Source organism: Arvicanthis niloticus, chromosome 8 (genome assembly GCF_011762505.2).
Source record: "Arvicanthis niloticus isolate mArvNil1 chromosome 8, mArvNil1.pat.X, whole genome shotgun sequence".
Taxonomy (NCBI): domain Eukaryota; kingdom Metazoa; phylum Chordata; class Mammalia; order Rodentia; family Muridae; genus Arvicanthis; species Arvicanthis niloticus.
Window position 1 is genome coordinate 40483829 of NC_047665.1, and position 22439 is coordinate 40506267.

At 43.3% G+C, this 22439-nt stretch overlaps 1 protein-coding gene across 1 annotated transcript; it reads left to right on the top strand.

The window, feature by feature from the left end:
- The first annotated feature begins 3039 nt into the window (after positions 1-3039).
- Positions 3040-21735, top strand: LOC117714035 (epididymal secretory glutathione peroxidase). The gene is made up of 6 exons (XM_034510638.2): positions 3040-3262; positions 14097-14253; positions 16079-16232; positions 18325-18442; positions 18846-18945; positions 20077-21735. Exons 1-6 carry the CDS (start codon positions 3060-3062, stop codon positions 20281-20283), a joined length of 939 nt encoding a protein of 312 aa, XP_034366529.2. The 5' UTR covers positions 3040-3059; the 3' UTR covers positions 20284-21735.
- Positions 21736-22439: the final 704 nt, after the last annotated feature.

The window sequence follows — 22439 nt, forward strand, 5'->3', positions numbered from 1 at the left end:
GTGGGGCTGGTTCCCTTCTTCCACCTTCCGTGGGCTCCAGAGATTAAACACAGGTGGGCAGGCTTGTAACCTAACTAACCTGTACAAATGGAATTATCTTGCCATCCATGGTTGGATTTTTTTAAAGGCAAGATTTCATGTCTAGAAGAAGACCCCCCCCCCCCAGGCTGTCTTCTGATTGATCATGCAGTTAATGATGGCCCTCAACACCTGCTCTTCACATGTGGTTTTGTCACCACATCTGGTGCTGTGTGACACTGAGTGTTAAACTTAGGGCTTCCTGTATGCTAAGCAAGTGTCTACAAACTGAGCACTATACACTCCCGGCCTTGTTGTTTTAGGATTCCTATTGCTGTGGCTGAAGCACCTTGGGGAGGAAAGGCTTTATCCGGCTTAATCTCTCACATCAGTATTCACTGAAGGAAGTCCCGACAGGAACCCAATCCTAGAGCTACAGCCATTTGCATCCATGCCTAACATTTTACGTGGGTGCTGGAAATTCAAGCTCAGGTCATCACACTTGCAGAAAAGCAGGTGTTTTTACTCACTGAGCCATCTCTTCAGCCCCTACAACACTGAAGTTCTTCACACTTACCCCAAAGCAGGCACCTTGCATAATGGATCTTGTATGTCCTCCCAGTCATGTCTTCTTTTGTTCTCTCCCCTAAATAGCTTTGTGTTTCTCCATTTTTCATTCATAACTGCCATATCACCACCATGCCCAACAAAACCAACAATAACCATTTATTGTTATTTAGGACCCAACTCAGGCTCAAACAGCCTGAATTACATCAATGCTGCTGATTCTTAAGCAAAACCATTTGATGAATAAATACTCAAAGCATGAAACATACCCAGAGAGCTGGAAATGTGGCTCAGTGGTTAAGAACACTAACTGCTCTTACAGTGGTCCTGAGTTCAATTCATAGCAAACACATGGTAGCTCACAACCATCTGTAATGAGATCTGATGGATGCCCTCTTCTGGTATACATGAAGACATAAAATAAATACATATTAAAACAAAAAAGAAAGAAACATACTCAGATAGTCACTGAAAAATGACATGGTGATCACCTATACACACACGACAATTTATTTATTCGTGCTCCTGATGAAAGCTGTTTGCTTTACTTCCATTTTACACTATTGTGGATAAGACTGGTATGAACATTCTCATCCAAGCTTTTCTGTAAACATATTTTTATTTTTTCCTTGAGTACTTAGGAGTGGGATTGTTGGGTCATTGGTTCTATATGTTTAACTTTATAAATTACTAACAATTCCCCTAAGTGGTTTCGCTGACTCAGCTCTTCAGGAGTCATAGTTTCCATCTTCTCCACCTGCAGCACATCCACACTCACGTCTGAGTGCGTGAGCACATTGAATCTTAAGATGCTTCTCTGATTTAAGCAGTCTTCGTTAGTAGAATTGTTAAAGGTCGAAGTATTGTTTTACATTTATATACTGTGTTGGCTAGTTGACATAAGCTACAGATATTTCAGGCAAGAGGGACCTTGAATTGAGGAAGGACCCTATCCTATTAGTCTGTAGATAAGCCTGGGATGCCTTTCCTTGATGGATGATTGATGGAGAAGGTCCAGCCCACTGTGGGCGAGGCCATCTCCGAAAAGGTCATCGTGGGTGCAAGCCATGAGGCGCAGTCCAGTGAGAATCATTCCTCCCTGGCCTCTGCATCATTTCCTGCCTTGACCTTTAGCTCTGACTTCCCTTAGTGATGGAGTGTGACCTGGCAGTTATAAGATGACCTTTTCCCCCAAGTTGCTTTTGACCATGGTGTTTCATCATAGCAATACAAACCCTAAGACATATGTTTTGCAAGCAAAAGCAAATTGAATGAAGCCCCAGATGACCATAAATCCTAAGAGGTAGGAGGTAGGAACAGGACATTCTGTGTCCTGTGGATGTGGAGAGGTGCTAGTAGGCAGCCATTGGGGTGGGGTCAGTTAAAAAGAACATTCAGGACTCTGATTCCCCAAAGTTAAAAACAAAGTAGCCAGGATTACCAGCTGTGGTGGCTCCTGCCTGCAATCCCAGTATTCAAGGGACTGAGGCAAGAGAGTTACTGTGAGTTCAAGTCTAGCCTCAGCCATAGGGTGAAGCTGTCTCAAAAAGAACACTGAAAGAGCAGTCAACAAAAGCTGCTCCCCCTCCCCCGTGCTATGAGAAGAATAAGCCACCCTAAGAATTTTTAAGGGATTTGGATGGCGGATTTGGGATAAACAAGGAAATAAGATAAGATAAAGGTTTCCTTATCCTAATCCCATTTATTAAGTAAGCTCATAATCATATGCTGTTGTGAAATACAATCCTTGTAGATGCTAGCACGTCTCTGCGCCACAGCCAAGGCGATAGCTGTTGTTCAGACTGTCTTGTGAAGAGTGTTTTTCTATAGCAAACAACACTGGAAAACATCATATCCCCTTCAGTAAGGGGAAGTTTGCCTGTACCCTGAGGGTAGAGTCCATCTCTACTCCACAAAGGAAAGGCACACATGCCCACTGGTCTTTACGAAGCACTGGGGTCTGCACTGACTCAGAATGCCCCTCCTGAAATGCAACCCATCCTAAGGCAGGTAATCTCTCCCTCTTTGGTCACTCCGCTGAGACCTGGGAACTCAGCCTACATGATGTCATAACCTGCATGTTCTGACATCCTAAACTGCCTGCTCTGGTGTTCTAACCTACACACCCTGCCCCGGCAACCATGTGTCTTCCTAGAACCACAATATGTCACAAAGCTGACTTTTAGCTTGCGACTGGGACAAAAGTTCTCTCGCTTCACAGTTCTTTCCAGTTACATATGATGTCCTCAATGGCTGTAAAACATCTTTCTCTCCACAGTTTCATGTCCTCGTTTGTCAACAAGGGGAATTGCACCTAACACCAGGGGATTAAAAATCAAACAAACAAAAACCACAGGGGTATGATTACAGAGATACCTCAAAAAAATAGAAATAGATACACCCCATAAGACCCAGATAAACCACTCTTGGGCATATAGCCAAAAGACTCTCTATTCTACTGCAGACTTACGTGCATGTCGGTGTTCATTGCTGCTCTAGTCAGAATCACTACAAAATGGAAACAACCTGAATCACCAACTGAAGAACGGGCAAAGAAAGCCCATTCTAATCTTCAGTGTTTGACCTGGAGTACCTGTAGAAGACAGAAAGCTAGAAAGATGCCTTTGAAGGTGGGGAGAGAAAGTGGCCAGAGAGGGGGGCATAGTACAGCACACAGGTATGTGAAGGGGTAAGAGAGAATCATGGGTGGCAATGATGACCGGGAGGGAAGGGTATGGCAGAGGAGGGGGTAGAGAAGGGTTAACTAACACTAAGGATGTTTGGGGAAAAAAATAGAAACCTACATTTTATAAGCTTCCTAAAAATAATTTTTAAAAGGAGCTTAATTGGAGTTCCCAGCATGGAGAATATCCTTCTAGAAACTGTAAGTTATTAACAAAACACCCAGTGCCAGGTGGAGTTGTTGGTTGGTGGGGTTCCAGGAACCTTCTAACACGATGCGTGCTATTGTCATTCTATGTGGCTGTCCACAAGAACTTGACAAAGAGTCCCTATTGGTGAAGACACTGCACATTTTTCTCATTGTGTCATGGATTCATAAACTTTGGGGCTCTGGGGCAAGGATTTTCTTGCATGTTGTTTTAGAAAGTTATTTTGTTGGAACATGTTGGGAGAAGGTAAACCCTTTGCTCCATGAAACAATCCAATCAAATGCCTGTCAGATCCTGAGAAACAAAAGGTACCAACCCATCGGAGCTTCCTAAATCAGCAGTGTTGCCCAAAGGCCAGAGTGCAGGGTTGGCCTGCTGCAGACCTTTCTCCCTCCCTCTGGCCTTCGCTTGAAGATGAGTCACAGTGGTGTGGGTTCCTTGAGTTCCTGGTGTTACGCATGGACACAATGCTCCCACACCCTCCTCCAGCCTACTAAATCCAGTGCACTGGACAGGAACAAGGCCTCGGGGAGGACACATTATTCCCCTCACTACCGCCCTAGCTCAGCATCTGAGGAGCAGACTTCCTTTTGGAGCCAGTCAGAGGAGGGACACTTGGCATAAAAGACAGCCCCATCAGGAAGTCTGTCCCAAGCCAGTTGCTTCAGTGAAGACCCAAGTTAAGACATATTGCCCCAAAGTTTATCACAACAGGCACAGAGGTGGGGACGTTCAGAAAACTTAAAGCCATGAAGCTGAAAATGAAATATACAAGGACCAATAGTGAGATTCCTGTATTTTCCAGCATGTATTATGAGGAATGCCCACCAGGTTTAGAGAGACAAGTAGTTCTGAATAAGAATTCAAGTTTATGGTCTGGATCTGTGCCGTTGTGAGACTTTAGTCGAGACATTCTTGCCTTTCTGAATCTGCCTTTTCCAATTTTGAGCTAACTTGAGCTAATGAGGTCTGCCTCGTTTCTGTAACTGGCTGATTGTAAAGCTGAGTGAGATTATTGGTGTGCAACATATTCAGGAACTAGGAATTGTATGTGAACATGGGTGGCATTTCCTTACAGTGGCAGAGGTGCAGTAGATGCTGTGCTCCGCTCTTGCAATCTAGGGGACAGGAAGATCCCGAATGGGATCTAAATAAAACAGCAGAAGGATCTAGTTCAGAACAGCCAAGAAAAAAATGGACAGAAAGTGTCTGAGTTGGACATGGGTAGTTACAGAAGACACCACCTGAACTAGAGATTGAGAAGTATACTGGTCCCCAAAGGTCATAAGTTCCCTTTGAGTTCAGAGACACTAAACCAGAAACCTAGTGCTGAATTTCAGGTGGGATTATATCATGAGCAAAGACTAAAATCCAAACTGTCACCCACTGGTATGTGACCTTGAGCAAACCACCCAGCCTCATATGAACCCCAGCATCAGGAAGACCACTGTCTGAAAGGGGAAACAGAACAAGATTGGGATCTGATTCCTCCCACTCTAGTCTCCCACCACATTTAAGGTAACAGGAATTTGAAAGTTTTTAAAGATTTTCAAGACATAGTTTGGCTTAGCATTGGGTTGGCTTTTACAGATTCGATATAAGGCACATGCCCAACTATTTGCAGCTAAAATCTTATTTGTTAAAATTATATTCCTTGTGGTGGCACACGCCTTTAATCCCAGCACTTGGGAGGCAGAGGCAGGCAGATTTCTGAGTTCGAGGTCAGCCTGGTCTACAGAATGAGTTCCAGGACAGCCAGGACTACACAGAGAAACCCTGTCTCGAAAAAAAACAAACAAACAAAAAAATTATATTCTTTGTCATTTCAGTGGAAACTTCTGGTCTCTTCAAATATTTGTGTGCATAGCACATCCATCCATGCAACCATATAAAGTTTTCTCCATCTCAGTGGCACTGTATTAGGCTGGGAGTCTGCCCTACTCAGATAGAACTAGTAGGCAGGTCAAGGACAAGTTCAATGGCTCTTCTCTGGAGGTTTATTTCTCTTAGTGCTCAGGAGCAGCAGGTGACAGCAATGGGTGGCAGCAGGTGGTACCCTCTTGTGTTGTGGTTACCTGTCAGGTCTGGAATGTGAGACTTAAGGACTAAGGACTCTTAGTCTTTAACACTGGCCGAGGTTGCTGCTCTTGGCCTGAGATAGGAGACCTTTGTCCTTAAACTTAACGGTTCTCTGGAGCCTCCTGGCACCCAGGGCCTGCAGCTTCTCTTCTCTGGCTCTTCCCAGCTCTTGCCGATCTTTACTCTCAGCTCTCTGCCCTCCTTTGCCATCACCCCACTTTCCACATTCTTTCTTCCCTGGCTGCATCCAAACTGTTCAATTGCTGCTTCAGTTGTCAGACATCTCCTCTGCAAGATATTGACAGGAGTTTCTGCTGCCTTCACCTAGCTGGTTTTCTCTCTGTTAGCAGCTCAGCCTTCACTACAAATGTTCATAAGAAAAGAGCACTCCAGAGAAGCCTTTTATCAAGTGTAATGTTACCACACCCAGGGAGGCAGTGTATCGTGTGGAAGGATGTCTCCCAGCCTGCTCACTGCGCTCAACTAAAGCCCAGGAAAAGAGCTCAGGACCAATCATAACCAATTGTTTGGACAAGATTGTTGTGGACCATTCACAAGCCCTGTCTCTTATCAAGCACAGGAGTCCCTCTGCTAAGCCATCAGGAAAATCATCACTCTGACATAGACAGAAATGATTGCAGGGTCATGTAGAGTTCACGGCTTGTCATATCAAAAAGTCTGGTACAAACTGTTTCAAACATATCCTGGCTAGGGATATGCCTTCAGGGGCTGGGACAATCGGTTGCAATGATTGATAACTACATCATGTTTCCAAGGTGTCTTTAAAGTGTTCCAGGTGGCTGTGTTGGTAAGGATCATCTGGCTAGCTATTTTGACCCATAGCCCTTTAGTTCACAGCAACCGTGGCAGCATGGCAGAGTCCAACAGCTGCTAGTTAGGGAGTAAGATAGCCTCGTGGACGCCTCTTAGCTTAAATTCAGGAAGATAAACATCAAAGAGTGCAATAAGAACTTACAATAAATAATCATGGTAATTTAGGGTATTTTGCGAGCATTTTAATAGTGTTTAATACTTGCCTAGTATCCCATAAGTTCTGTCTCAACTGTCTCAATAGTGGCCCATAAGATTTATAATGTAAGAGCTGAAGAGATGGCTCCGTGGTTGAGAGCACTTCCAAAGGACCGGGTTCAAATCCCAGCACCCACATGTCAGTTCACAACTGTCTGTGACACCTTCACACAGACAACACAGACATACATGGAGGCAGAACACCAATGTAAATTAAAAAAAAAAAAAAAAAAAAAAAAAAAAAAAAAAAAAAGATGTCCCATAGCCATCTTTGTATAAATACAAGAGCACACAGAATTCTGCGAAAGGTCAACAATCTCAGGTTCAAAGCTTCAGGGAATTCTAAGGAAGGCATCTGGCTGGATTTGGTTAGCATGCCTGGTTTTCAGAATTTCCACTGGGCATTGGGTATAAGAAAAGGAAGAAAAAGAACCCAAAAGGAAGAAGATGATAAAGATTTGATAACCACCTCTGGTGGGAGGTGGGAGGAGCAGCAGTGAGCAGCTAAGATGCACACCCTGACTGGTGGTAGGCAGTGCCCTGGCCTGAGCATCTTGCTGAGTCCGAGCTCTTAAGAAACATTTTGGCCTCTAGAGAAGAACCCAAAACTTTAGTCAAATCATGTTTTTCTGCTTAAGCATTACTTTTTTCAAAGTAATTGGAGTATGTTAAATTAGCAACCCGAGAATCTGTTTATCTCAGGCTAAATTTGAATAAATCATGTGTTGTGAGACCATCCTGACAAATTCACCACAACAACCAAGGGAACAGAAAGGGCATTTGGAGATATAACCATCCCCACTGGTCAGGCTGTTCCTGATAGCAGGGAGAAAGCTAAAAAACAACTCAGAGAAAAACGCAGAATGTACTGATTAGTAACCAGCTGTATCCTTCACAGCCCTGGATAAACACAGCCCACCAGAAATAACTGCCTGAGTGAGTGTGTACAATAAGTTTAAAGGCTAAGCAAAGTGTCCAATTAGGTTTAAACAAGTTTTTCAGTTGCTAAAGTCTGCCTATGCTAAAGTATAAAAGGTGTGTGCTTCAGAAATTCGGGGTCCTTCCTCCTTCAAGAGTGAAGCCACCCCGACGTATCCAGATAAAGATTCCTCTTGCTGATTGCATCAATCTCCGTCTCTGTGTCTCTGTGCACTGCATGTCCTGGTGTTGAGACTTTCAGGTCCAACAGTGTCTCCTCAATTTTTCAAATTAACCCCTCAAGCTGGTTAAGTTTTGTCAGCCTAAAAAAATCAGAGTCACTTGGGGAAAGGGAATCTTGATTGAGGAACAGCCTCCATCAGATGGAACATGGGCATGTCTGTGGGATAGTTTATTGATTATTAATGTGGGAGGGCCCAGTCCACTGCAGGTAGCACCAGCCCCAGCCAGTCTTAGGTTGTATAAAGAAGCAAGCTGAGCAAGCCAGTGAGCAATGTTTCTCATTGATCTCTTTTTGCCTTGGCTTCTTTCAGTGATGAATTCAAAGCCAAATAAACCCTTTTCTCTCCAGGTTGCTTGGGTCAGGATGTTTTATCTCAGTAACACTGAAGCAAGAGCTAACACACTGCATAAAGTTTATATTTCTTCAGTTAGATAGATGAGATCGAAAGGCCCAGAACATGATTTAATCAAAGTCTAGGTGATTGGGAAAGACTGAGAAACCAAAGTGTGCTGTTCCAGATTTATTATCCTAATCTTTATGATTGTCTGAGCCAAGACAGAGATGCAGGGCCAGACAGTCCGTATCTTTAAGGTGACTTAAAGGATTTGAGGAGCTCTGTAGCTGGCTCAGCCTGGCCTTGTTTTAGGCTCCTCCTCAGAGATTAGAGGCCTCCAAAAAAAGATCAGAAGTCTGACAGGAGGAAAGGCTTCGGGTTCCCAGATAAGTCATGAATACTCAGGCGTCACAGACATGGAGAGTAATTCCCACTCAGATTTCACATTGGAATAGGAGGCGGCTGCTTTGGTGTGAGCATGAGAGAGGAGAGCCGCAGAGGGGGCAGTCTGGAAAGATAGCTTAGAGCCAGAGAGGCATTGTTTCTCATTCTGGTAATCATACTCCCAAGGTCTACAGAGCTGAGCTGGCAGTGTAGATCCTATGGGCAGAGAGGCCAGAGTTCAGTGTGGGAAAGAGGGGAAATCTGAGAGTCTTTTGTTAATCTAAATATCTTTTCGGTGTCTTTTTGTTAGTTATCTCATCAGCATCGAGTTAATTGCTGAATTTGCCTCCTCCTTATAACTCTAAAGCATTAAGACCAGGTGGCACAGATCAACCTCCACCCTCTTTTTAGTCTTTCCTCCGTCTCAGTCTATGTAGAGTAGGAAACAGCTTTTACCAAATCTCTTGTTGAGGCATAAGCAAGATTGTTATCATTCCAACCTGTTGTCTCTGCTTGGTGCTTTCACTCTCTAAAGGTGGGTATAGACTAGAGATAAATATTTTTATAAGTAATGTGGCGCTGATGGAATTAGACCAAAGGTCACACTTCCAGAAATGACTGCCCTAGGAGCCCAGTGGCCATGTCACTTCCTGGGCTGCCCTTCAGCTCCCAGCCTTTTACTACTGTCTCTGTGGATCTACTACATCCAGGATGGAAGCAAAAGTCTGTGCCTTTGCCTCTCAGATGTCAGCAGTGGGGACTTGACAAAAGGCAGTGCATACAGGAAAATCAAGGGGGCTCTGCCACTGCAGCTGCTATTAAACTATCACAAAGCTCTAATAAAGCACAGGAAACTTCTTCAGAATCAAGACTCCTCCAAAAGTGGTACTGGAGACTAAACCCTTCAAGAGCAGGCTGCTTAATATCTCCAAATGAAACCAAAGACATGTCCAAACTGACTGAGATGCAAGTTGCATCAATGAAACAAAATGAATGTGAAATTCCAAGGCAACATGACTCTAAAAGACCATAAAATTCAACTACTGAATTAAGAGAAACAGAAACAGGCAAAATGCCGGATATGTATTTCCAAAGCTTACCAGTAAAAGTTGTCAGTTGCCTAAAAGAAACTAGGAACCATCAGATGAATTCAAGCAAGGGCCTGGAAGAAGCATAGAAGGAAAAGTCAACAAATGGACGAGGAAATCAATCAACCACATGGATAAAAATGGATGCAATATGGATGAAAATTTAAGAAAATTGAAATTTGGGGAAAACACAAACAAATAAAAAATGTTAGACAAAAAAAAAAAAAAATCCAATGAACCAAGTAAAAGCACAGTGGAAATCATCACCTATAGACTCAACCAATCAGAAGAAAGAAGCTCAGGGATGGAGGACAATGTCAATGAGGTACTACATTTAAAGATCAATTAAGAAATAATACCGGTGGTGGAACACGCCTGCTATCCCAGCACTCAAGAGGCAGAGGCGGTCAGATCTCTAAGTTTGAGACCAGCCTAGTCTAAAGAGCAAGTTTCAGGACAGCCAGGGCTACATGCAGAAAACCTGTCCTGCAAACCCCCAAAATATAAAATGAATGAACAGAGCCACAGCTTCTAAGATATCTAGGGTACAATTAAATGACCAAATCTACACATTCATGGGGCGGAAGAAACTGGGATTAAAAACCATTGGCAAAGAGAATCTATGCAACAAAATTATAGCAGAAAATTTCTCAAATTTAGAGAAATTAATGGGTGTCCCTATTAGTTACGTTTTGTTGCCGTGAAAGAAAAGATCATGACCAAAGGCAACTTACGAAAGACCATTTATTTTGGCTTATGGTTCCAAAAGGAAAGTTCATATTGGTGAGAAAGGCTGAAAGGCATAGAAGCAGGCAACCAGAGCAGGAAGCTGGAGATCACATCTCCAGCCCCATGATGGTTGTAGAGAGAGTAAACTGAAGTGAGGCAGGGTCCACTCTTCTGCGCTCCCAAGTTCTGTCACTGGTAAGAGATGGGGCTCTCCAGAGCATCGAAGCCAGGGAGAGGCAAGACCTGGATATCCTCACGTTCTCTAGTGGTAATATGAGCCTCAGACACCTACTGCTACATAGCCATGGACCCACACATGGTCCTCAGAGGCAGCTCCAACTGGGACCTCACCATAGCCCCAGGTGGCAGGTCTGGCCACTCACAACAGGTACTCCTCTCCACCCTCCAGCTCCATCCTTCTTCATACTGCAAAACGGCTCCACTTCTCTTTCTCTCCCATCTGTCCACCCCATGTTTGCACCCTGTGGTGGCTCCTGCTGCAGGCTGGCCATGTGGCTGGCAGGCCCCACCAGAGTGACATCCTCAGCCTTTGCTGCATGGTATAGCAGTAACTGGATGCCTACAGACCTGCCAGTGCTGTGTGCCAGAGGACAAGTCTGTGGGTGTCGTGGTGGTTGCAGGTCTCTGTCTGTCTTCCTTCTCCTTCAGTGCTATTTACGGGGCCCTATGTGACTGTGGCCCACCTATACTGTGGGTCAGAGAGCAGGTCTGTGAGCATCTTCTCCTGTCTGAACCATGTGGCCTGGTAGAACACAGGTCTCTGCCTGTTTTCCTCCTCTCTTGCTGCACTGCCTGGATTTGATTTGATTTGACTTTTATGTGTCCTAGGCATAAAACAGCTTTTGCTACTAAGCCAGGCATTAAGCTAGGATGAATGAAGGACTGACAACTGCTCTGATAAAACTTAACTGAAAAGAACATTATCACCAACAAGGTGTCTCTGCCCATTGCCAGGGAGACCTAAGTCCAATTCTTATCTCTAAGAAGCATATCTCAGTGGTAAAGACACTCAGATGGACTCAAAGGATGGTGGACAGACTCTTGAAAGAAAGATGAAAAACAAAAGGTGGTCTGGTGTCAGGTAAAGTAAAATTTAAACTACTATTGGCAAGAAGAGATAACAAAACCCATTAAATATTAATAAAGGAAACAATTCATCAAGAAGACATAACAACATTAAGTATATGTGGATTAAACATTGAGGTGTGCAATTTCATAAAATGAATATAAGAGAAATGAAATATCTGGCAGGTCTTGATTCAGTAATAGTGTGTGATATCAACACAGCATCCCTACAGACATCATCCAAACAAAAGATCAGTGAACCGTCCAAATTAAACTACAGGGCAGATCAAACAAAGTCATGTGGCACACGCAGACTACTCCATCGACGGAAAACAGAATACACTTCCTTTTCAGGAGCCCATGGGACCATCTCTAAAATAGAGCACAGCCTAGGTCACAAGTTTCTTTAAAAAAAAAAAATTAAAACTATACACAAAGTGGCAGTGTAGCTCACAAGTTAGTAACGCCGTAATAGGATGATTTGGTATCACTTCAAACAGAAGGAAGGGGGGTATTTTCAGTTAACGTAATAACTATATTCAGTGACTTGTCATGTCTAATTTCTCACAGATTATGATTTCCACTCATTCCTCATAGCGTGCACACGTCTCACGTGCACACACACATACTAAATATATAAAATGTAATTTAAAAAAAAAAAGTTTGTTTTTTTTTTTTTTAAAGAGTATCCCACATAGTGGTGACACTCCTGTAATCCCAGAATTTGGGAAGTGGAAACAGGAAGAGTTCAAGGTCATCCTTGGGTACATAATAATTTAATTCAGCCTGAACTACATTAACAAATAAATAAGGATGTTGATATCCTTAGGCATTAGAGAAACGCAAATAGGAACTAGCGTGAGATCCCAGCTCATCTCAAGCCAAGGGCGAGTACCAGCAGTACCAACAAGGACAGGGGGAGAGGGCATCTGATTGGCCCACTGTGAAGTAACCCAATGCAGCTACTATAAAACTCAGGATGGAGGACTCTCAAAATCTAAAAATCCCTAAAGAACTAAGCTCTACCTCAGAGATACTTTATCCATGTTCGTTGCCAGGGATTGGGCCCAGTCTAGGTGTCCATTATCAAACACATAGAGAAAGAAAATGTGGTACATACACATAATGAAATTTCATTCAACCATAAGAAAAAATTGTGACACAAAAATGAATGGTACTAGAAATTACTGTGTTAAGTCAAGTAATGCAGATTGAAAAAGACAAATACTATAGTCTTTCTTTCATATGGATCCTAGGTTTTTATTTCTATATCTGCACATGTGTATGAAGGGTTAATATGGGTTATGAAACTAGAAAGGGGACCATGAGAGGAGGAAAAGGAGATGTTAAGTAAATGGGGAGAGATTAAAGGTGGGCCACCTGTGTCATGAAGGTCACATGGGGACTAGTGAGAGCAGGCAGTAGATGGCAGAGGCAGGGATGGAGCAGAGAGGAGCATCAAGAAACACACTAGAGCTTTACATGCTAATTTTTAAAAACAACCTCACATCCCAAATTAATTAGTTCAAAAATAGAAAGCACTGCCTTCAGAGCAGGCACCCAAAGAGTTGACAATGTTCAGCTTTCCCCACCCCCACCCCCCATCCCCCACCCCCGCCTACTGTACAAGAGCACAATGGCCAGACTACACCCAGGCTGAGTCCCACCAATCCTCTTAACTCATGCCAATCTGATAAAACACAGATGTATCTTTTCTTATACATAATTCTTTGATTATTGTCGAGAGAGAACATTGTATCCTGCCAGAGATACCACTGGGTTTCCTGAGTTGTGCCCGTTTCTCTCTTGATCAGATTTTTTTTTTTAATTACTGATTTATAAGTCCTTGAAAGCATTTCTATAAATGAGTGCACCAATGCGTGGTGGTTTATTCTCAATTCCTGCCCCATCCCCAGGTTCTCTTGTTCAGATTCTAGGTGGGTCTATCTATCCTTCAGGGTTTTTAAATTTTTATTTCTTGACATTTTATTTCATTTATTGATTTGTGTGTGTGTGTGTGTGTGTGTGGTGTGTGTGTGTGTGTGTGTGTGTGTGTGTGTGTGTGCATATGTGCAAATGTGCATGTGGGTACTCAGAGAGGATAGAAGAAGGCTTCCCCTAAAGCTGAAGTTGCTGGTAGTTGTGAGCCACCAAATGTAGGTGGTGGGAACCAAGCTCAACTCCCTTGTAAGACCAGCAAGCACTATTAACACTGAGCCATTCATTTCTCCAGCCTCTACTCTTTTTTTTTTTTTTTTTTTTTTTTTTAAGCTAAAATAATAGACAGTATTTCTGTTACTGCCCAACCCTATGCAGTATAGCAGTGTTCTAACTAATGTTTCCTTTATTTAGCAAAGAGGCTAAAATAATAATGTTAGGTAAAGTACCTGATTGGTTGGTGTCGTCGTTGTTTTTAATGCACTAAGTATACACTAAGTATACATGAACTACATATCTCAAACCTTATAAACAGTATTTAGAACATCCATGTCAACTGTTTTGCAAGGAAGTTTGTCTTTATCTCTCAACATTTACAACCAAGGGCTTGCCACAACTTTCTGATAATTCTAACAAATCCAGATAAAATTCAGGATTAATATGAGTTCCAGGTCCTCACCACACTATTGAATTCTGAGTGCTCATGGGGGCGTGTGTAGGCAAGGATATGACTTAAATTCTCTAGGTTTGCTGGACAGGAATACTTACTGCCCTGTGATTGGTCTTGATAGGTGTGGGCTGGTTTCTGGGGAGATGAACAAAGACAGCAGGCCCTCAGACCAGAAATCAGCTATACTAGTCATGGCGACACAGTTAAGAGTCTTCTATCTTGTTCCACTTCTTCTAGCCAGCTATGTACAGACAACTCCCAGACTGGAAAAGATGAAGGTGAGTAAGGTCCATAGAGAGCACAGCAGGGCTGAGCATGGTCACTTTTGTCTTCGGCCCTTCTTGTAAGAGCCTCGCCTCAGTATTCTTCTCCTGGTGGTTACCTCGAACCTTTCTTCTTTTCTTGAATGAGCTTCACTTCCATAAATAGGAACTGTCGAGTTGCATACAAATAAGGAGGAAAGAGTCCACTAACAATTATCCTTTCTCTGCTGCTTCTCCAAGTGCGTGCCCCTCACAAGCCATATTAGATCAGAGCAGGTCTGATGATCATGGTCATCAGGTAAGTAGAGACTGGGAGACTGGGGTTTGGAGGAGTTGACTAATCACAGCCCCAGTGATGAATGAAGAAGGAAGGGCTTCTTTGAAAGGAAAAAAAAAAAAAAAGCTAATGTAGATTTTTAAAAATAAAGGAACACATGGGGAAAAACAATAAGCAGAAGCCTAAAGCATTAGGTTGGGAGTGATAGGTGTCTGAGAATCTAGGATCTAGTCCTAGCTCTGTTCTCAGTTTGAAGCTCAGATGTTTTATCAACAACCTCTATCTGTGTGGCAGTAGAAGGGACAGTCCACAGAATAATAGAAACAGAGGAGGGGACATTAGAAGCCATCAAACATTCACTCACACAGTGGGATAGAACTTCTTGTCTTCCATGAACAATTTATAGCTGCCGGCCCCCAGCACAGTGAGTAGATCTGGCTGTGCTGGTGAGTATCTGTCCACCTTCACATGGCAGGGACCCAGCTAAGGCAGAAACAGAAATAAATAAAACTGAGACCGACCTTATAGAGAAATTTAACATGAGGACGTGAAATGAGAATTTCACATAGAACTTATTTCTGATGTGTGGCGATCTGTTCAAACATCTTCAGATGTGACCAGCTAGTCTGTCTCTGGGGTTCTCCATATCCTTTCTTGGCACACACAGTTTATTGTCATGGTGTTGGCATATGAGACAGCCATATGAGTAAGAGAGTGGTGACAGGAAAGAGAAATCCATTAAGGAAATGATAGTGTTTTCCACACTGACAGACCTGGGAGCTTCTTTGTGATGCTTTTCTTAGGAGAAAAAGCTCCGCCACCCAGGTATGAGAGCTGCCCAGATGTGGAGACACACTGAATGTAGATCTTATTCCAGGCTAGACGTCTCATTTTATCATGTTCACTAGTGGGGTAGGAAGCCAGAAGAGCTAAGGAAAGAGAAGGAACTAGGCTGTCATGAAGCACTGAAGCAATGAAAATGTGGCTCACATAGAGAGCAACAGGCAGTGTGACTTTAAACCAGGGCTGTGTGTGGCCTCGGTTTCATAAAAGCAGGGGTTTTTTTCTCTGTGACATTTGTTTTTAGTTTCTTTCCTTCAGATTTGTCCACACATGGCCTGACCTCCATGTCACCACTTACTTGTCACTCCTCAGGAGAAAACAGTGACCCCTCCATGTCCCTCCTTTCTCCACATGAGCAATAGATTTCACATGACACCTCACTTTTTGGGTTTCTTTTTCTTTTTAAAGATTTATATATTTTATCCATATGAGTACACTGTCTGAGTACACACCAGAAAAGGGCATCAGATCTCATTATAGATGGTTGTTAGCCACCATGTGGTTGCTGGGAATTGAACTCAGGACCTCTGGAAGAGCAGTTAGTGCTCTAAACTACTGAGCCATCTCTCCAGCCCACTTTTTTGGTTTTCTAATCTCTTACACAATTCTGTCTGTTCTCTGAATCCCAGTTAACACCTTTACTGTCCACGTGGGCTTTGGACGATCAAAGAGCCGTGACCACTGCTGTCACTCATAACAAAGCTTTCCAAATTCTTCCAGATGGACTGCTACAAGGACGTGAAAGGCACCATCTACGACTACGAGGCTCTGTCTCTTAATGGGAAGGAACACATTCCGTTCAAACAGTATGCAGGAAAGCATGTCCTCTTTGTCAATGTGGCTACCTATTGTGGTCTGACAATCCAGTACCCTGGTAAGAATTCAGAGCCGTGTGACTTCATGACGAAATTTTTTAGCTGACTATATTCTGAACTACATTGGGTATGTTATTCCAATTCCATATGTAATTTACTTCCTTTTCTGATGTCTTAATTCAGCAAGGAACAGCCCACAGCCAAACCTAGACAATTTTCATTAAAGGTTTTTTTGGAGCACAGCACATACTCGGCTGTGGCTGCTTTCACATCCTAAGGCAGAGGTCAGTAGTTGAGGGGATACTAATGATGGAAAGCATGTGATTTGCAAAAACTGAGATTCCATTCAGCTCTTCACATAAGACAACAAAGCGGCTGGCCATTCCCCCTTGGGTATGCCTGGTATCTTGTTTGAGACTGTCACTGGAATCAATATGCATAAATGAATTTGGTAATATATCAATGAGTCTGAAAATTCCAGAAGTTTCCTTGACGAATACAGGAGAGAAGATCCATGTTTTTGAGATTTTTCCAGGGAAAGTTATAATGACCACAAAAGGGGGAACCGGGGCTTTATACCTGGTGTAGCATATGACCAGAATAGAAGCTGGTGGAGAAGGCTCCTGGTTGTTTGAACTAATAAGGTCTTCTTGTGGATTGTTATGGTGTGCACTGTGCTTTGCAGAAGTAATAGATTCAAGAGGCTCAAAAGTCAAAGGGACAAAATCTCTCTGCTTCTTGCTCCCCGCTCCCCAGAATACTGTCACATTTGTGAGAGATGTTCTTTCTTCTCAAGCCCCTATTGTTAACATTGTGAGCACTATTTGATGACTTCGAAATTAATAATATACATTTAAAGTCATCCCAATCCCTCATTCTTTTTGAATCGAAGCATAATTCATCTTATCAGTTTATAGAGGCCTTAAAAATGAATTATATCCTGGTGTGGTAATGCATAGCTGTGATTCTTATTCTCTCTTCAAAGACTGAGGAAGGAAGGCCATGAGCCTCAGCCTGAACTAATAGGATGACCATATCTCAATGAGGAAAAAAACAAAGCAATCTACTTATTTAATTTACATTTGGCAGGTAACAGATGAGTAAACCTGGGAAGAGTTACTAAGGGGCTGAAAGTCAGACTTCCTCTCTCTCTCTTTCTCTCTCCCTCTCTCCCTCTCTCCCTCTCTCCCTCTCTCCCTCTCTCCCTCTCTCCCTCTCTACCGCTCTCCCTCTCTCCCTCTCTCCCGCTCTCCCTCTCTCCTGGAGAGAGGGATTGTCTGCTAAAGATGAGAGAGCGAGGAGGAAGAGAGGAAAGCGTGTGGAAACAGGGAGGCACTCTCCAACTTTAAAGGGGCCTTTGAGAGAGTCCAATTGGCCAAGCTGAATCCTTAAGTGATAGGCTCATATTTGTAGAGCCCAGAAAGGGTCAAAAAGGAAACAACCATCACAGTCTAAACAGGGCAGTCAGAACACTTCATGAAGTGGACAACGGGAACACTGAAGTTTGAGCATTACTTCAACTTTAGGGACTTTTTTTTTTTTTTTTAAGTAAAATTCATTTTTTATTTTCCCAGGATGGGATATCAAGAAGTTCAGCTTGAAGCTCTTGGCTTCTACCTGCACTTGCTCAGCATGAGCCAGCCTGTACCCAGGAGAGAGCCATGCTACCCATGCATGCCTATTCCTCTAGAGAAAGGAAGGTCTATTCTCTCAGTCAGCCGGCAAGGAGGCTAGATAATGAGCTGGAGTATTCTCAGCTGGTTTTGGTTTAAATACTGTCTGGGTTTTGAGCCGCAACATTGGCTGGCACCATCTCAGAGGAATGGATTTGGAAATGGGACTTGGGAATCCTTGTTCAAAAACAAACCAACTAACAAAACAACCTGGTTGTGAGTTTAAGAATGTTGCTCAATAAGGGGGCTCAGAATGCAGGTCTAGCTGCAGTCACGATGTTCAGACTCTCTGATGTACAGGTGGATTCCTCCTTCTGGTTCCTTCTCTGTAAAATGACTAGCCCATAGGGTCTTCCTCTGGTCAGCCTGGGCTATATATATTCCCATATGTTAGTTATGGTAGCAACAGACCAATGGATTCTTCCTGGATGGAGGGTCTCCAGGTCAGGCCATTTTGCTGTCTGTTTTCTAACCACAGAACTGAATGCACTCCAGGAGGATCTGAAGCCACTTGGCTTGGTAATATTGGGCTTTCCCTGCAACCAATTTGGAAAGCAAGAACCAGGAGAAAGTTCAGAGATTCTTGCTGGGCTCAAGTAAGTACCTGCCTAAAGCTCTGTAAGAGGTCTCATTGCCTTCCCTGTATCAGAGACCCTTCAGCTCCTCCAAATTGCCAGGGAATGTGGTGACTAATGGGTTTGGGGCACTTGCAAGTGGATTTTAATGGATGAGAATCTTGACAAAGCCCCATTCAGTCTCTGGATGGATCGATGGTGGAGAAATTGGAGATCAGCTAGTCCTGAGACAGGAGCAGTTAAAGGAGTGAAGATAGACTAGAATCAAATCAAGAAAATGAAGTGAACCAGGGAAACCAACACACATGCCCTTGGCTCCTCCATGCCTCTACCCGCTGCACATCTCTGCCTCTTTATGCTCTTCCTGTCTGCATCTCACCATCCTAACTTGTACCCTTATGTCCTAACCTTTGGCTTGTTGCAGGTATGTTCGTCCAGGAAAAGGATTTTTACCTAATTTCCAGCTTTTTGCGAAAGGGGATGTAAATGGTGAAAAAGAGCAGAAAATCTTTACCTTCTTGAAGGTGAGTGAATTGTCTGGTTCCTCTCCTCCAGTCTTCCTACTATCCCTTAGGAGCTTAAAATCTCCATAGGTTGGTTATCGTAGAAACAGGCCCAAGGGCTTATTCCTGGATGTGGGGGTAAATCTTTCTGGATGAAATCTGCTCAGCATAGAGATGTGAGCTCATATGTCATAAAGACATGAGTCTGTTAGCATCCGCGGGACTCTGGCTTTGTGAGGAATAGGCAGTGTGCAGTGGCAGCTTCTACTTGACCCTTTGTTCATTGACACTCATTCCCTCATTCATCCAAGGAATTTTTTTTTTTTTTTTGATGAGTATCTGCCACCTGTGTGGTAGGCTACACAGTAACAATACAGAGAACGCAGAGCTGTGCAACTGCATGCATGGCTTTCCACAAACTGCTGGGACAGTGTGAAGAAGGCTTCATGAATCCCATCTATCTCATTTTAAGATTAGCCTTTATTTGAAGGTCATGGGCCACGTGTGAGTTATTCTTCCAGTGATCTTTTTAAAATTAACTGACAAAATGTGGGTTAGACTTTTTCTTCTTTTTTTGATAACAATCCTAGTAGCTCTAAGTTGTTCCCCAAATGTTTTTTTTTTTTTAATTCCACTGGTCCACAGAACCCTTACACCTTGAAATAACATTCTAGTTCAAGTCATTCACATTGCAAAAAAGGAAGACGAGCCTGTACAGTGGTAGTTATTCATCTGTGACCCAGCATTGGGAGGTAGAGTCATGAGGATCAGGAATTCAAGGTCGTCTTCAGATACACAGTGACTTTGAGGCCAGCATGGGCTATGTAAGATCCTGTCTCACAAAACAAACAATGACAAGGACAAGAAATGAAAGTTTAAAGGGCAACAAATACATCTTAAGCTGTGTGTTGTGAATGGAATGCAGCCCTGGGGTGAAGGGCAGAAAGAGGGAATATACTTAGGCTATGAGATGAGAACGTTCTTGGCATCCGGCATGATGTGTGATTAGCAGAATTTGTGGGGTTTAGCAGAAACCACAGGAGAATAGGACGTATGGGTGTCACAGGGAGGGGATTGTCTATGAATGAGGAAACCCTAGATCATCTAGGAACAGAAATAATGTGTCTTCTCTTCTCTGCTTCTCTGCTGCAGCGCTCCTGTCCCCACCCCTCCGAGACTGTGGTCACAAGCAAACATTCCCTCTGGGAGCCAATCAAAGTTCATGACATCCGCTGGAACTTTGAGAAGTTCCTGGTGGGACCCAATGGCGTCCCTGTCATGCGCTGGTTCCACCAGGCTCCTGTCAGCACTGTGAAGTCTGACATCCTAGAGTACCTGAAAAATTTCAAAACCATATAGGAAGGCCAAACTTCTGACCTCTTCCTCACTCTCCCTTAAAGACCGCTCTGAAAAAAGACTTCATCTTCTCAGCACACTCTTTACTGAAACGGACTCTACCTGCCCAAGTCACCCCTAAATTGACCAAGTTCTTCCCTTGCACAAGTAGATTTGTGTCTGGAAAGCTGCAGATGTTTTTCTTTGTTAGATTTGAGTTGAAGAGGAAAAAAAAAAAAAAGGAAAAATGAAATCCAAAGATCTCAGGTACAGGTTTGGCTGGGTGTCAGCACTTATCTACAATATCAGCACTCAGCAGACATTACAGACATTTCAGACAGGCAGAGACAAGAGAAACATGAATGCCAAACCAGCCTGAGCTACAAGAGATCTTGTGTCAAAAAAAAAAAAAAAAATCCATCAATAACATCAACACAACCTGATTGAACCACTCAAATTCAAAGGACATGAGGATAGCTTGGTTGGACATTGTATCTGGAGGAAGAGTCCCCTTGGCCATTCTGAGTCTTTCTCTTCCCAGCCTGAAGGTGGAGAAAGAGCAATGGAGCGTGGTCAGACAATCTCGGTTGCTCCTCCTAAAATGTGTGTCTCTTGTGACAAATGCCTTGTCAGTTCCTGAGTTCTTTTAATTTGGTCTTCAGCCCTGTCTTCATCCTATCTGCCCTTCTCCTGTGGCCAATCTAAGGGAGAGTAGGAGCAGATTGGCTCACACAGGACGCGGGCATCTCCCTGCTGCCGGGATCCAGAAGTTGTCCCTGATTCTGCAAGTGCTCCTTCCTGTGTGACCTCCACTGCTTCAGTCAGTGCTTATGAGTGAGGAACGCCTTTGACCTGGGATTCTTCAGCCTCAGAACTAGACATATTATTTCCAGTAAAATGTTTTCTGAAGCATTCAAGACCTCATGTTTGAATCTCTCCTTCTGCTCACACACTACAAGTGACATCCACATTATGAACCTTCTCAGAGACAGTGTATCAGTCAGGGCTCTATAGTCACAGGACTCACGAAATGTATATATAATATATAATACATATATATATACATATGCGTATGCATATACATTATACATATACATCATATACATATACACCATATACATATATATCATATGCATATACACATATACATATATATGAGTTTGTTGAAATGACTTATAGTCTGCAATCCAACTAACCCAACAATGGGAAGCTGTGAATGGAAAGTCCAAGAATCTAGTAGTTGCTCAATCCCATGAGGCTGGGTGTTTCAGCTGGTCTTCTGTATATGCTAGAACCCTGAAGAAGTGGTCTCCAATAAATCTACTGGCAAAATAAGTACAAGCAGGCGAGACAATGTGGTGATGCACATTTATAATGCCAGCATTAAGAAGGCTGAGACAGGAGAACCACCCAGTCAAGGTCAGACTGAGCTACATAGTGAGAACCTGTCTCAAAATGAGAGAGGGAGGGAAGCAGAGGGAGAGAGAAAGGAAGGGAGGGAGGGAGACACACACACACACACACACACAGAGAGACAGAGACAGAGAGACAGAGAGACAGAGAGAGACAGAGAGAGACAGAGAGAGACAGAGAGAGACAGAGAGAGAGAGAGACATCTTTCATGTTCTGCTACTCAATGACACAAGAAAACTAAGTTAAATTTCACATTTAGACTGGCCCTCTACGCCAGTTGGAGAACTGGTTGGGAGAGGATAGATCCTCTAGATACAGATGCTTTGATGCATCAGCACTTCCGTAAAACAGATGTTAGTGGATGCAGGTTTACTCACTGATTAAGAGTCTAAAATGTCAGGGTACCACCCCAACAGTCAGGTACTGAGGGTGCCAAAAGCTGATGAGTTTTGGTAATTTAACTCTCTCTTGTTATTCAGGGGCCAAAAGCTGACCAGCTTCTGGCAATTGACTCCTGCTGATATAGCAAGGGAATTAAGAAAAGAAACTTGGTTACTTGGGCTCTTTTCTCTTTGACTCAAAGGCCAAGTAAGAAGCTCATAGCTCATTCAGGGGAGAGGCTCAGAGTTCATTAACTCTTTGTGAGCCAGAGAGAAAAGAAAAGGAAAGAAGGAAGAAAGGAGGTTAAGAAAGACACGTGTGCGCGCACACACACTGGATGAAGCAGAAAAGGACTGCACCATCACTTAATTGTTTTCTTAGTTTTT